General features: G+C 44.3%; 1 protein-coding gene across 1 annotated transcript in view; it reads right to left on the bottom strand.

Annotated features, from left to right (window-relative positions):
* Positions 1–185: 185 nt before the first annotated feature.
* Map3k13 (mitogen-activated protein kinase kinase kinase 13) overlaps positions 186–16412 on the bottom strand; it is a 150821-nt gene continuing 134594 nt past the window's right edge. The window contains exons 10-15 of the mRNA XM_090343313.1: positions 14047–14163; positions 12892–13029; positions 10187–10973; positions 8228–8295; positions 7266–7563; positions 186–5821 (exon numbers count right to left, since the gene is read on the bottom strand). Coding sequence (XP_090199439.1) covers positions 5720–5821; positions 7266–7563; positions 8228–8295; positions 10187–10973; positions 12892–13029; positions 14047–14163 — 1510 coding nt within the window. The 3' untranslated portion in view covers positions 186–5719. The remainder of the gene's footprint in view (positions 5822–7265; positions 7564–8227; positions 8296–10186; positions 10974–12891; positions 13030–14046; positions 14164–16412) is intronic.

Genomic DNA, 16412 nt, shown 5'->3' with positions numbered 1-16412 from the left:
AAGAAACTGGAATGAAAATGCTTCTCTTCCCTTCCTGATTGTGACTGAAAGGAGGATTAGCTGTTGGAAGCCCAGTCCTTTTCTTCCTCACATTCAAACAAATGCTGAGACCCAGCTGGGGCAGTTTACAGGACCCAAAGAGCACCTTTAGGACAAGACACAAGACACAGTGAAGTACACTTTTTGTTTAATTTCATGCATTTGTGTTTGCGTTGATAGTCATTCTTGTTCCCACTGCTGTTCAACATAAAGGGAGCCAACATCAGAACTCTACAGGGAACTGACAATATAGGAGACGACAAGGGAGACAGAGAAGGGGATTCATTTTGAGACTTAGACACATCAAGAAAAAAAAATCATTTCCTCTACATGAATAGGATTCAAATCTCAGAATCAAGGAGGGTTTTCCCATTCCTACACTGTGGGAAGAGATCACTCAAGAGGTGGGGCGGTGGGGAGCCACTGGGGTGATGTAGTCAAGACGGGATATCTTCCCGATCACACACTGGGTCTTGTAAGCTCTGGAAGACTATGGCCACTGGACAGAGAAGCCTGGGTCCCAAAGCTAGTGATTCTCAGAGTGCTGAGAAGTGGTCCTGTAGAGCAGATTCTGCTGGGAGCTTCTTATAGTGGCCTTGCCATCTGCCTGGAGCGAGGCCTATGAATTCTTGCCTTTAAACCTGGGCCACATGGCAATCAATCGACTCCTTTATCTGTTTCTCAGAGCAGAGATGTCAGAGACCCCCTCTTCTGCCATGTCCCTGAGAAAAGCTCCAGGTTCCACAGTGGTCTTCCACTGTGCATTGTGATTCAAACAGGCTTTTGCAGTATAAGTCCTAACATGCAAATGAGCCAACTCAGGACTGTCTTAGGCCAGCCTAAGAGGTTGCTATCACAGAGGTGTGAGTACACTGGGACATTTGTTCTATGACCTCAGCAAAGAAAAACCTTGCTGCCTGGAAAGGCACTAATTCATACTGACAGTACAGGACAATGTCTTGAAAAGAATATCACACATTAATTTCACAGCATCTGGAGAGGAAGCAAGTAGCTGGGGTTCCACACATTAACTGTTTCTACAAGATGGGGGCACAATCATTCAAGAGAATATGAATAAAGAGACATTTAGAAATTGGACTCATCAGGAATTGGTGGTTACTCAGGTGGAAGTACAGTTCAGAGTAGAGGCGTTTCCAGCAGGGGACTGTCCCTCCAGCATAAGGAGAACACTAGTGTACACTTCTCATTCTCCCCTCAGGGAAATGGAAGATCCCAAACTACCTGTGGGAAATGAATTATGAGCTTAGAGCTGACATGGCAAACAGATTTTGCTTTGCTCATCAATCCAGCAGTGATGGATGCTCTAAATGCCAGCTTATGAGAGGTTCTGAGGCTGTGCCTCTGCTCAGAAGGAAACAATCTGATGTTCAATAAATGATGTTGGGCTTGGTGTTTAGGACAGAGGTGGAAGATGGGAATTCCGCCCCAGTGCAAAAACAAAACTTAAACCATGGGATAGGGAAATATTCCCTTCATTTCACATAGGTTCTGTACTTGGCAATCCAGTGTCAGGAAGGTCAAGTTAGCAATGTTTTAAGAAAAAGGAAAAAGAGTCAGGTGCTGGTGGCTCATGCCTGTAATCCTAACTACTCAGGAGGCTGAGATCTGAGGAGGATCACGGTTCAAAGCCAGCTGGGGCAGAAAAGTCTCTGAGTCTCTTATCCAATTAACCACCAAAAATCTAGAAAAGGTTCAGCTTTGACTGAAAAAGCCAAGCAATAATGCAAGGCTCTGAGTTTACACCCGTACTGGTATACACACACACACACACACACACACACACACACACACACACACACACGGCATGGGGGAGGGAAAGGTAGAGCATTTGATGAATAAGAATACATTCACACTGAGGCAGTATCAACACTATCTAGTAGGGGATAGGACAACCACAAACCATCAGGACAGGGGAGTTATCTAGTCCAATGAGGCTCTTCGTAAATGCCCATACTTACTAAAGCCCATGAAAAGTGTCCTTAATCCTAGAAGGATGAATGTACTGAAAAGTTTTAAAAACATTTGAAGAAGGCCATCTGAAGTTATTTCCCAACCTGGCTAGCTAGCATGGTCTCTTCCTGGGAAGGCGATCTCCATAATCTTGCAAACAGGTCTAAGCTTCAGTGTGGTAAGGCTTCTCCTTTTTGCTAAGCAATTTTAAGAGGAATTATTATTCAAGGGCTGGCTCTAGAAGAGAAATTAAAAGCTAATGTTCAACTGGGATACAAATAGAATTTCATCTTGTAGTTGCTCAAAAACAGACGCTCAATGAATACGAACATTTATCCAAGGAGGCTTACAGTGGCAATCAGTTATGAAAATTGAAATCTCAGTCTATGGGCTCCTCGAAGCACTGTCACAGCTGACAGATCTGAAGACTTGGCTCTTAAATTCCCTGAGCTCTTGATCAACACTTCTGATGACTGTGCAGCAGTTCTCTAGCAACACAAATCAACTGAAGATTTTCCTGGTTTCACAAGGCAGGCAGTAAAAGACAGGGTTGGGACAGAGTTTGTGAACTTTTAACTTGACTGAGGACATTATTCTTCTTCAAAACTTCTAGTCAGTTTTACTTAAAAAGTGTTTAATGTGGACTCGATTCAAATCTTGATAAAACAGTCAGTGAACATCCAACACTACTTCCCTAACACGCACAGAGTAGTTCATCTACTTCAAGTGACATGAACAAGGCAGACAGTCAAGATCGGAATACAAAAACACTGATCAAAACAGGGAGCTGACCATCACTGAAATGTATAAAACAGAGTAAGCTGATCCTCATGTTTTGCTATTGCCATTAAAGTAGGCCAAAACATAGAAGCAACTTTAAAATGTGGTGTTTTACATTGAACAGAAAGTGGACACAGAATAATTACATCTCCATTTCAAGAAGTAAACCAGAGAGATTCAATGTGCTGGGCGATCTGAAGTTAGAGCAAGGGAAATAGAGCCTTTCAGGACTCCTTCCCAGCCTTGGTCCTCTAAGTGTCTAGGCCTTGTTTAATGTCTTATAGGATGGAATCATAGGCATTTTATAATGGGCCATAAGTATATATACACGTGTATATATACACACACATAGATCATATATATATCATATATACATGTGTATATATACATACATATTCCCCTTTAAAATTGTCTCCTGTTCCTCTAGATTGGGAAGAAAGGCTAGATCTGGAAGGAAAGAAATTACTATGCTGCCAGTTCTTCAGTCCAACCCACGCGTCTCCTGAAAAAGCTCTCTAGGTCTGTTTTTTCCTTTCAGGACATTCTTTGTTTGCTTGTAATGATTTTGCTTCCCATGATTTTATTTCTTAAGAAATTTAAGACAGTTTACCCTTTTGAACTATTGGTTCAAAAGCCACCCCCCACCCCCCCCAAGAGCTTCCATGATCAGATCAAGCACAACATGTTACAAGGTACGCTCTGGGCTTCAGGACAGAGCAAGTTCCTCAGGTCACTGCTGTTGTACACAGACAACCAGGGGTTACAGCTACGATGAGTATATAATACCCGGAGCTACCAAATGGCAGTTCCATTTTCAAGCTTTCATTTAAATCACAAAATCCATACTAATTCATAGTTAGCAATAAACAATCATTGTGCTACATCATAAACCACACCTTCTGATCGACAGAAAATGAGAATGATAATATAAAATAAAATAACAAAGACAAAATAAATGCCATAACTTAAGGTCTTTCATGTAGTCCAGCTACAGAATTTGATACAAAATGAAATAATTTAATTCAACAATACTGTTCTCTGTATAAATTAAACATTTTCCTTCATTCTACCTATGGACTGTAAATTAGAGACACTAAGTTTTAAGTCAGTGTCTCAACACAAAGTGTAAACAAATGGAGGAAACAAACAAACAAACAAAAGAACTGCTCTAAACTCCCTCCTGCCTTTCCTTTTTGGCTGATGCAGTCAGGGACGCTTGGAGGAGGGGCACCAGTCCCACCTGTGTGGGAATGCTTTATGTAAACATCACCAGTCTCACAGTCTTCTCATGCTTCACTGTGGGTATCCAGCCAGTCAACAGAGGCTGTTTGACAGTAGCCTATCTCAGAGACACAGGTGAGAATTCTATTCAACATCTGCTGGTATACAAAATTGAAGATAAATTTTTCCAGAAGCTGAGTGTGGACGGCCACATTGTAAATCCCAGCTCGGAGGAGGCTAGGGGAGGACGGTGAATATGAGGCTAATTTGAGCTAGCTAGTGAGCCCCTGTCTCAAAAATAAAACTTTTCCTTAAAGGCCCCAGGAAGTACCTCTGAAGACAGGAAGAACTTCATGCTTTGACAATGTAAAAATGTTTCCAATTCCTGCTCAGCATCATTTGTTCTTTCCACAAATCTCCAAATTTAGCTAATCAAAACTACAGCAATTCAGAGTGAAGTAAGATACAGTTTACAAGTAGTGTTGAACACAAATTCTATTATAGTGGGAGAAGGGTTGCTTCTATTCTGACTAAAGCTTCCAACAAATTAATAAATAAAAACAAGGGGATGGTTTGGGATTGGACATTAGACAGAAGACAGACATACACATACTTCCTAGCTGCCTTTAAAATCTATCCTCCTGTCTGAATCAATATGATTCTAGCAGACGAACAATCTGGGTCCAGAGAGGGTTGGTTCCATCTTCATCATGAGGACACATAAATCCTGCATTTGTTTGTCTAACATGGTTACAGATGTTCCTTTTCTTCTTTTTTTCTCCTTCTCAGGAGAACCTCCCCTCCACGCTTCCTAAAGGAAGTAGTCAACAGGTGGAGGAAAATGGCACTTGATTCTGGAACGATCAATACATTGGTCAAGGTTGTGTCAATGACGACATTAAAAGGGGAAGGATTTGCTGTGGACAAAGCTTGACTATCTATAAGCCTCACTTTCAAATGCAGCTTCAAGTGAAAAAAAGAAAAAAAGCAATCCAATTTACAGTTTGGTTGTTTTGATTCTCCTCCTCTAGGAGGCCATGTTCTCAAATCTCTCATGTGGCTCCTATCTACTCACCAAACTTTGCCAGGCCATTTCCCACCTGACACGCAGGGCCAACCTAATGGGTCTGTTCACAAATTACCTGGCACTGCTTCTTCTCTTGCTGTTCTTTGTGTTCTAAAAAGCTTACTGTGCTTTGTCTTGGCTGTGGTTCTTCTTTAGTCACTTACAGGCAAAGGACCTGGTCCCTGTTCAAGCAGCAGCAATCAATACCTCCTGTCCCCACCAACTCCCAAGGGTGCTGCGTCTAATTCATTTCATTCTTTTCTTTTTCCTTCTTTCTCTCTCTTTTTGCAAGAAATTATTGTCTTTCTATATACCATATATATAGTTCACTCTTTACAGTACAAAGTGTTAAAATGTCCAACAAAAATAAATATCAATGTTACAGTAGATAGAATATTCAATAAAATATATCCCTGCCATTCTTGATTGAAATGTTCAATGAGACTTAAATTTCATTTGGAGATTTTTTTTTCCAGAGATTTGACGGAGTCTCATGTTCCTGTTATTGCAGCTCATTTCTAGGGGTAGTCAAGATGGGGTGGCTCTCCTCCCAGACGAAAAAAGCAAGGAGAGACAGCAAAGAGTTCAGGGCTGGGGTAGATTCAAAACATGTCATGAGGTCTTCCGGAGGGCGTTCCTTCATCACCAAGTAGCAGAGCTGTAGAGCTTGTTGGTCCTAACTGTGGTGTCCGAGCACTCCCCATCCGAGGAGTCACAGTCCGAGTCTTCAAATTGCATAGGGTTCTGCAGAAGAGAAAGGTGAAGTCATTTCTACAATTCCTCCACAAGCAGCTACTGAACTGGAACTGTGCTGGCGGAAGCACCAGCAAAGAGAACGGGTCTGGGTCTTGTCCTGGTGGGACAGAATTGATGAAGGCTGTGGCAACTGGAGCTGTACTGCCATACTTCCACTTTTGGGCTAGGGCTCCAGGCATGGTGGTGAGTACTGCAGACCTGTAGAGCCATTTATTTCATAATACTCTACTGAGATAGATCATACCTCACAGATATGCTAGATATTACTGTGCTCACTTTGCAGATAGGGAATGTGACCTTCAGAGAGTTTATGTAACATATCCAAGGTCACATTGCACCTAGAATGGCTGGGGTACATCTAGGAAATTGATTCCAGGGGACACACCAAACCACTATGCTCCTGTCTCTTCCACAGCAAAATTGTACATGAAATAAAGAGTGGAAAGCTGAGTGCTGGTGGCTCTTGTCTGCAGTCCTAGCTACTCAGAAGGCAGAGACCTGGATGAAGGAGGTCTGAAGCAAAAAAAAAAATCTGTAAAACTCCATCTCCAACTAATCAGCAAATAGCTGGGCTAGAGTTATGCCTTAAGTCCAATTAGGAAATAAGTAAGAAAGGCTGAACAAGAGGGAAGGGATTTGAATTCAAATTCTGGTACTAGTACCAAAAACTTTTTTTTTTTTTGCCAGTCCTGGGCTTGAGCTCAGGGCCTGAGCACTGTCCTTGGACTTTCTCAAGGCTAGAGCTCTACCACTTGAGCCTCAGCACCACTTCCGGCTTTTTTCTATGTATGTGGTGCCGAGGAATTGAACACGGGTCTTCATGCATGCTAGGCAAGCACTCTACCACTAGGCCAAACTCCCGGTCCCAAAAACATTTTTTTAAAACAAAGAATTATGTATGCTATGGCTGTAGAGTCCAGGAAAGGATAGGAACCTGGGGGAGGGACCAGGTTGGGAGATGGGGTGGAGAACCAATGGGGTTTTAGTTAAATTCTGGAATGAAGAGTTCTTGAGTAGTCCAGTGTGTGTGTCCGATTTGGGAAAAATTCGCCTCATTTCTGGGACTCTGCTGATCTGTTTTTCCTACTATATGAAGGTGGGGGTGGATTATACTCATTATAAGAAAATTGTAAGCCAGGTGCCAGTGGCTCACGCCTGTAATCCTAGGTACTCAGGTGGCTGAGATTTGAGAATCGTGGTTTGAAGCCAGCCCAGGCAGGAAAGTCCCTGCAACTCTTATCTCCAATTAACCACCAGAACACAGGACATGGTGCAGTGGCATGAGTTGGCAGAACTAGACTAGCCTTGAGTGAAAAAATTCAGGGACAGTACCTGGACCCTAGGTTCAATTGTAAACGCTTGAAGGACTTAAAAAGATTCTAACCCAAAAGAGCCAGGAAGAGAAGAGTGGCAGAGAAGGGAGAGGCCCCACCTCGTAGCCTCGCTCCTCCACACACAGCTTGCCCAGCGACATCTGCGTCTTCACGCGGCGCACGGCACACTCCTTGTCAGAGAGCCCATCCGAGTGTGAGGAAATTTCAATGGGGATCTCGGGTGTCTGAGAGAGAAGGTCGTCTAGCTTCTCCGCTAGGCGGTCTTCAAGTTTACCAGCTAACTCCTCAGGACTGTTTGAGTGGTCGCTAGTATTTCCTTCCTCTCCATCCGACACGGAGAAATTCTCAGAGCTGAAGGTGGAGTATGACTGGTAGCTGCTGATGCAGCGGTGGGGCCTAGAAGAACAGAGAGCCACAGGACTTGAGCCACTGGAGAAACCACATGCCCACATTATCTGTGAGGGTCTAGGTGAGTGATAGTCTAGTTCCCTCAGCCCCCAGAACAGGCAGGAATGATGTCATTTTAAAGCAATAAAGAGGTACTTGGCACTGAATCTTATCCCTTCTCCATCTCTGTTTCTTCATCTCTGTGCACATGAGGACGCTTCAGGCAGGTGGCTGTCTAGCAAGTGCTCTCACTGACAACAGAGTCAGCTGTTACTTGGGTCTTGGGTTGTGAGAAATAAACTCATTGAAGCCACATAGTCTGTGGTATGTGTTAGAGTAGCATAAGAAGACTCTAACACAACAGAGATCTACTACACACCAATAAAATTGCCTACAAACAGCATGGCATCCCCCCCGAACTTCCTGAAGCACTCTCAGCTATCACCATGGAGCTCATGCTTGACTTTTTCCTATGGGAAAGTTCAGATGACCTCAGGCCTGCTGGGCAGAAGTGACTGGGTAAGGTGGCCAAGGAAAAGCATGTATGCAGTCAGTTCCAATTTCCCTATGAAGGTGAGCCCAGAGAGAGCCCAGTGGCTGCAATGACAGAGCGGGCAAACTCAGGATCTCTCCCCTTTCACTCAAACCACCATGCGTTTTTGCTGGTTTTTACCTCTGTCTTCGTGGAAATTCAACTTCACTATCAACTTCCCCTTCTTCTTCCGAGGAGTCATCTCCACTCTGGGGAGAAGAAGAAAAGACTTCATTATTTTGGGCAGTACTGGGACTTGAACTCAAGGCCTCATATTTGCTAGGCAGGCACTCTACAAAGTCATGTCCCTAGCCACCCTTTTTTCTTTTCGTTATTTTACAGACAGGGTATTGCACTTTTGGCTTAGCCTAGCCTTGGACCATGATCTACGCCTCCTTTGTAGCTGGGACTATAGGCATGCACCACCATGCCCAGCTATTTATTTATGGGGGCTGCATGCTTGCTAGAAAAGCACTCTTCCACTTCAGCAACAATGCTTAGCAGGACTTCTTTTAGGAAAAAGACTTGTTATCAAAAGGCATTTACTAACAACTTGATGAATGTGGGAGAGGATCTCATAAAAAGTGAGTGAGTGTGCCATTCCAATGAGGCCCATTGTACTAGGGATGTGTTCTGGGGCCTAGCACCCGCAGATGGCATCAAAATGGTGGCAGATGGTTCAAAGGTATATGTTACATAAGGTAACTGAAAATGCTTTAAAACTGCTCATCTACTGATGACTAGAGAGCTGTACAGAAACAACCTTAAATTTTGCATTTCAAATGGGAATATTGTAAGGTATGTGAATTATATCTTAATAAAGCTGTTACCAAGGCATGTACTGGCCACAGGACTGGGGGAATGAAAAATATATTAGCTCAAGTCACCTGAGACAATGAATAGTCCCATCTTGAACTTGATTTTTCTACTAAAGGTCTAGTTGACCAAACATACATGGTTGTACTTTAGATCTTTTCTTTCCTTCTTTGAAGTACCTGATCAACAATGAGGATATAGAACACTATATAGAACTGAATGGACAATTATTGTGTTCCAAACACTGTTTTTCTTTTGCCAGTCCTGGGGCTTGAACTCAGGGCTTGCACACTATCCTTGGGCTTTGGGCTTTCTTCAAGGCTAGTGCTCTGCCCTTTGAGTCACACTACCACTTGCAGCTTTTTCTGTGTATGTGTACTGAGGAATTGAACCCAGGGCTTCGTGCATGCTAGGCAACCACTCTACCACTAGGCGACGCTCCTGGCCCCAAACACTTTTCACACATTTTTTTTTTTAAACGCAATAGCAAGATGAGCTATAGTTTTTGGGAAGTTGCTATGTTCCTAGTCCTATTCTAAGTGTTTTTTCATATTTAACTTATTTAGTCCCCACATCAAACAATCAGACCATTGTACAGGCAAGGGAATTGGGATTCAAGAAGTGCTGAGTGGGAGAGCCCAAATTTGACCTAAGGCCTTCTGGCTACCACCATGGTAGAACGGCTCCTACTGGGTTAAGGTGGAAACAGGCGTCATGACTAAGAACTAGTTGCATCATGCTGCTAACTGACAGGGGATTACAGATGTTGTTTTTAAAGTGAAAGACATTTGTTTTGTATTTGTTATCCCATTTGTGTATGTGTGTACATGAGCTCGAACTCAGGGTATGGGTGCTTTCCCTCAGGTTTTTCCACTCAAGGCTCGAGCCACAATGCAACTTCCAGCTTTTTCTGTGATTAATGGGAGATGAGAATCTCATGTACCTGCCCAGGGCTGGTTTCGACTATGATCTTCAGATCTCAGCCTCCTGAGTAGCTAGAATTACAGGTGTGAGCCACCAGTGCCCACTCAAAAAGTATTCTTTACTTTTGTTTTTCTAGTCATGGGCTTGAGCTCAGGGCCTGAGCACTGTTCTTGGCCTTCTCAAGGCTAGAGCTCTACCACTGGAGCCAAAGCACCATTTCCAGGTCTTTGTGATTGCTAGGCAAGCACTCTACCACCAGGCCAAACTTCCGGCCCAACAGGTGTACTTCTAAAGAACATTACGGAGTGTGTCCAACATGCCTGGCTCTGTCGTTCTCTGAAGCACATCATTACACCTTACCTTCTGAAGGGCCCTTGTTTTCCGAGGTAGCACTGGGGGGGTAACGTGATGAGAGGAGCCAAGGGATGATGCCGCTGTACAGCCACTGAGTTCATTTTCTCTCATTTTCTCTGAGCCCTGGGCATTTTCTGAGAGGGGATTGTGTGCTGGTGACTTGGGAAGGTCGGGGTTCCTCCCCACAGGCTCCGTAGTGGGTAGGTCTAAGGATCCAGACTCTTCTGGCCTGCACTGGAGGCAGGGGTCATAGGGGTCGGCATGACAACAGTCCCAAAGGCCAGCTTGGCCCTGATCGGACCCAGAACTTCTCCAACCATCTGCTGCCATGGCTGTGGAGATGAGGTCGGGGCTAGAACCAGGTATCTGTCTTTGAGCATGGTTGCTGAGCGGGCTCCGCAGGGCTGCGGCTGGTCCAAAGTACCTCAGGTTGTTGGCGCAGGCTGCAATGTCCTGTCTGTGCATACTGAGTCTGTGCTGGTGGCTCTGAGACGTGGCAGGAGGGTGCTGCTGGTACTGCTGCTGCACAGGGTTATGGGGGTAGAGAGAAGGGGGCTGGGGTGGAACCTGGTGTAGGTAAGAGGGATGGGGTGAAGTGTCCTGGGCTGGCTGGGTTTTCAAGACTGCTGCAAAGTCATTATGGCTGCCTCTGCTGTTCCCCCGGCGGTGGCGGGGTTTGCTTCGATACCGGCTCTTGTTGCTAGAGGTGGACATTTTGGGGCTTCCAGACAAAGGGGATGTGGTGGAAGCCACCTCTGTACTGGGAATACCTTCAGATCTCAATAGATCTGGCCTGCAGAAAAACAAAACAAAACTAGTTTAAATTTTTTTTAAATATGGAAACTCATTCAAGCTGGATGTCAGTGGCGCACGCCTGTAATCCTAGCTATTTAGGAGGCTGAGAGCTTGAAGATCCTGATTCCTAGACAGTCTGGGCAGGGAAGTCTGCGAGATTATTATCTCCAGCAAGAAGTTGGAAGTGCGGGCTTGGAGTTTGGCCTAGTGGTAGAGTGCTTGCCTAGCATGCACAAAGACCCTGGTTTGATTCCTCAGTACCATATACATAGAAACAGCTCAAGTGGTAGAGCTCTAGCCTTGAGAAAGGCCAAGAACAGTGCCTGAGTTCAAGCCCAGGACTGGCAAAAAAACCCAAAAAGATGGAAGTAGCTCAAATGGTAGAATGCCAGCTTGAGCAAAAAAAAAGCAAACCAGGAGTATAAGGTCCTGAAGTCAAGGGTAAAACAGCCAAACAAACAAAACAAAACAAAAACCCTTTATTCAAATTTGTGAAATACCTCCTAAACTTTCTTGTATTTATCTATTTTTGCTGATCCTGGGGCTTGAACTCTGTGCCTGGGTGCTGTCCCTGAGCTCCTTTACTCAAGGCTAGGACTCTTACCACTTGAGCCACAGCACTATTTTGGCTTTTTCTGTGATTAATTGGAGATTAATTATAATTAATTGAGAGTCTTGTGAACTTTCCTGCTCAGGCTGACTTTGAACCATAGCCTCATATCTTAGTTCTAAGTACCTAGGACTGCAGGCATGAGCCACCAGCTTCTGGCTATTTCCCAAGCTTACACTTACACACACACACACACACACACACACACACACACACACACACACACATCCTTTGTGGTGTTGGGATCAAACCCATAATACTGGATGGTCATGTTGCGGCATGGAAACAATAGGAAAGAGCCAAAGCCATATTTTAGGAATTAGAGCGCAGCTTGAGCTGGCCAGCGTCAGCCCTAAGGCTCTGATGGTGGAAGGGTGTCACATAATGACCCAAGTCACCCAGGGTCAGAAGCAGAGCTAGGTTTGAAATCTAGACTGTATGCCAAGACAAATGAAATTCCTAGGTCTGTGCCACACTTTCTTTTTTTTTTTTTTCCGGTCAGTCGTAGGGCTTGAACTCAGGGCCTAGGTACTATCCATGAGTTCTGCTCAAGGCTATGACCCTACCGAACTGACCCCCATAGCATCACATCCAGTTTTCTGGTGGTTATTTGGAGATAAGAGTCTCACTGAGGGCCGGGAATTTGTCCTAGTGGTAAAGTGCTTGCCTAGCATGCACTAAGACCTGGTTCTATTCCTTGGTACCACATACATAGCAAAAAGCCGGAAGTGGTGCTGAGGCTCAAGTGGTAGAGCTCTAGCCTTGAGAAAGTCCAAGGACAGTGCTCAGGCCCTGAGCCCAAGCTCAGGACTGGCAAAAAAAGAAGAAGAAGAAAAAAAGAGTCTCACTGACTTTCATGTCCGGGTTTGCTTTGAACAGTGATCCTCAGATCTTAGCCTCCTCAGTAACTACCATTACAGGTGAGAGCCACCGGCGCCCAGCTCTTTCTCCCCTTTTTTAATTTGGTCTGGAGTGAAGTGCTAAGGCTGAACAACAGAAATGATCACATCGCCACGCTCTAAGAATGTTTTTTTTTTTTTTTTTTTTGCCTGTCCTGGGGCATGAACTCAGCACCTGAGCACTGATTTTGGGCTTTTTTCTCAAGGATAGCACTCTACCTACTACTTGAGCCACAGCACCGCTTCCAGCTTTTTTTGTGTGTTTATGGTAGAGAGGAACTGAACCCAGGTCTTCATGCATGCTAGGCAAGCACTCTACCACTAGGCCAAACTCCTGGCCCTAAGAATGTATTTTGAGGGGCTCTCTTCCCATTTGTTTGAATGCCAGGTGGGTACAAGTGTCTTACCGCTTGGGCTGCAGCCCGGGTTTGTGAGGGACACCTTTCCTTTTCATGAGTTTCTCCATGGCATTTGGGTGGATTATTGGGCGTACAGGGTGTCGTTTGTAAGTTCCAGGATACTTCTTCTCCACTGCTTGCTCTCGCCTGCAAGGATGAAAGAAAAAGTGACATGTCAACCACAGGGGACAGAAAGGATGAGTAGAATGTTCTCACAGACCAGTGGCCCATAGATCTGGTCACAGTTAACAGATATAGACTATTTGCAAAGCAGGTTAAATAGAAAACAAAATCCATGGGGCCAGGAGTATGGCCTAGTGGCAAAGTGCTTGCTTAGCATGCATAAACCCCTGGGTTCGATTTCTTAGTACCACACACAGCAGGAAGTAGTGCTAGCCTCAAGTGGTAGAGTGCTAGCCTTGAGAAAGCACAAGGACAGGCCCAGGACCTGAGTTCAAGCCCCAGGACTGGCAAAACAAAACCAACCAAACAAAAAAACCCCAAGAGGATAACTTAACTACTTCTTGCTCTGCAGCTCAGGACTCAGGCACTGCCCTTCTCTTCCCCAGCACAGGATGAGGACAGACACTGCTTATTTTCAGCAGCCAGGACTCCAGGGATTTCTGGCCACCATCCAGGATAGCTTAGGCCATTTTCAGCAGCCACTTGACTTCAAGTGGCAGTAAGTGTCTTGTTAACTACACCAAATTCCTCCTCCTTTTCCCCCAGCCCCCCCGCCCTAATCCTGGGGCTAGACTCAGGGCCAGAACACTGTTCCTGAGCTTCTTTTTGTTCAAAGCTATCACTTAAGCCACAGTGCCACTTGTAGCTTTTTCTGTTCATGTGGTACTGAGGAATGGAACCCAGGGCTTCATGCATGCTAGGCAAGTGCTCTATCACTAAGCCACACTCCCAGCTTCCACACCAAATTCTTGATATGAAGACCTCTTTGCTGAACTCTGCATTGCTTCAGGGTGTGGTCCTCTCTATCCAGCTCTGCAGCAGCTTTGCTCATTCCGCCTCACCCATGTAGAGAGTTGTGCACACCCCAGGATGAATGTTGAGTGAATGACTTATCTGCCAGTTCAGACCAGCAGCAATGTAGAGCAGAACAACTCTGCTAAGAACCAGTCACTGAGGATCCGCACGGGTCTGCATACATACTTAATGAGCTCCTTCTCCCGCATCTCCAGCTGCAGCATGATGGCACTCAGCTCCATGTATAAATTATTAGCCCGCTCCAGCTTTCTCTCGTAGTGTTCACGAATGTCCAGTGCATGCCTAGCAAAGACATCACAGCAGAGATTTCTAATTTAGAGAATAAAGGCCAGTTCTAATAAAAGACAGGATAAGATGGCTTACTTCAAAAGCGTTTGCCCCAAGGTCTTTTTTTTTCCCTCCAGAACTCAGGGTCTGAACACTGTCCTTGGACACATTTTGTTCAAGGCTAGCGCTCTGCCACTTGAGCAGCAGAACCACTCCTGGCTTTTTCTGTGTATGTGGTACCGAGGAATTGAACCCAGGGCTTTGTGCATGCTAGGAAAGCACTCTACCACTAGGCCAAATTCCCGGCCCATGGTCCTCTGTTTTTGAGGCTTTCTTATTTAACTCAGACAAGGAGTGGAAGATGGAAAATCCTAGCTTTCCACTTGTTTTATCCTTAAGGCCTAGTCAGTCATACAGAAAGCGGAGGATCATCAATTAAAACAGAATTAAATTTGTGCATTGCTTGTAGCCTTTATTTTTCTGGGGCTTTGACTCAGGACCTATGCATTGTTGCTGAGCTTTTTTTTTAATGTATTTTTTATTGTAATTAATAGAAGGGTTACATGATATTTGCCAGATAAATAGTGCATTAATTCCCATACATTGATACCCTTTCACATGTCTTGGTCCCCATTTCCCTCCCCCACCCCTCATCTTGTTTTCCCCTGTTCCCTATCCAATTTCAGATAACCAAATACAAATATATCCCATATATCAGGTAACAAAGTGAGATAGTGTAACAATATGAGATAACCAAGGGATAATAGAAGTGATGAGAGATGACATAGTACCTTAAGAACCACAATCATTAATTATATGGCTTATGTTTACATCATATTTTAAATGACAAGTTTAACAAACGATTGTTCAAGGAGGGAATCTCTAATTACATTTTCTGGGACTTAGTATTTAGAACTTAATCAAAATTAGGCTAACGGTTTGTATGTCATAGAAACATAGCAATTTATGAAATAAAACATTATGATTATAGAGTCATAGGTTTGCCAGTCCTGGGCTTGGGCTCAGGGCTTGAGCACTGTCCTTGGACTTTCTCAAGGCTAGCACTCTACCACTTGAGCCTCAGCACCACTTCCGGCTTTTTGCTATGTATGTGGTACCAAGGAATTGAACCGGGTCTTCGTGCATGCTAGGCAAGCACTCTACCACTAGGACAAACTCCCAGCCCTGTTTCTGAGCTTTTATGTTCAGGCTAGTACTCTATCATATGCTCATATGCTATTTCCAGCCTTTTTGGTAGTTAAGTGGGGATGAGTCCCATGGACTTTCCTGCCCAGGCTGGCTTTGAACCATTGCGCTTAGATCTCAGCTTCCTGGGTAACTAGGATTACAATCATGAGCCACTGGTGCCCAGCTTTGTTTGTAGCCTCTGCTGATGTAGTGTTAGTATCATATTAGTAAAAAAAAAAGTTTAACATATTCATACATTAATGGAAATAAGGATTTCACAAAAACACTATGGTTACAGTTGTCCATGTCATGTATACCTATCTTGCTTGTTAGTATGGATGGTGTGACCCTACATTAAATCCATATTCCAGGACCAGGAGCATGGCCTAGTGGTACAGCGCTTGCCTAACATGCACGAAGACCTGGGTTCAATTCCTCAGTACCATCTACATAGAAAAAGCCGGAAGTGGTGCTGTGGCTCAAGTGGTAGAGCTCTATCCTTGAGAAAGCTCAAATGCTCAGGCACTGAGTTCAAGTCATAGGACTGTCAAAAAAAAATCAATCAATTCATGAAACAGTCAATCCATACTCCAAGGTGGAGATATTAGGAGATAAGCCTTTGGGAAATGATTTGCTTATGAGAAACGGGCCCTCATAATAAAATTTATGCCCTTATAGATGAGGTTGAGGGGTCTCTTCTAGAAAGTGAGGTAACAGAAGGGGCCATTTATGCATGAAGATAGGCCTTCAACAGACATGAATTTTCTAGTGCCTTGATCTTGAACTGCGTTGCCTCCACCAGTAAATTTCTTACATTGATAAACTTCCAAGTCTTAGAAATCAGGGCATAGTAGCCAAACTGTTTAAGACAGTGGCTTTCCATGGATATGTCTTATATCCCTTAATAGATTATAAGCAGCTTGAGGTCAGGGACTAAATCGTCATACATTTCTAGTCTTCTGTGGCACTTAGAACAGTGGCTGAATGGACAAGTAGAAAAACCCCTTGTTGCAGAGTATCATAAACTAATAGAACAGAGTTGGGAGAAGAGAAAAAGAAAAGAATCTTCCTTAAAA

The sequence above is a fragment of the Megascapheus bottae genome, chromosome 1 (genome assembly GCF_031878675.1).
Source record: "Megascapheus bottae isolate mThoBot1 chromosome 1, mThoBot2.hap1, whole genome shotgun sequence".
In the NCBI taxonomy this organism is placed as follows: domain Eukaryota; kingdom Metazoa; phylum Chordata; class Mammalia; order Rodentia; family Geomyidae; genus Megascapheus; species Megascapheus bottae.
The sequence above is the reverse complement of the archived record's forward strand: the minus strand, read 5'-3'. Positions and strand labels throughout refer to the sequence as shown.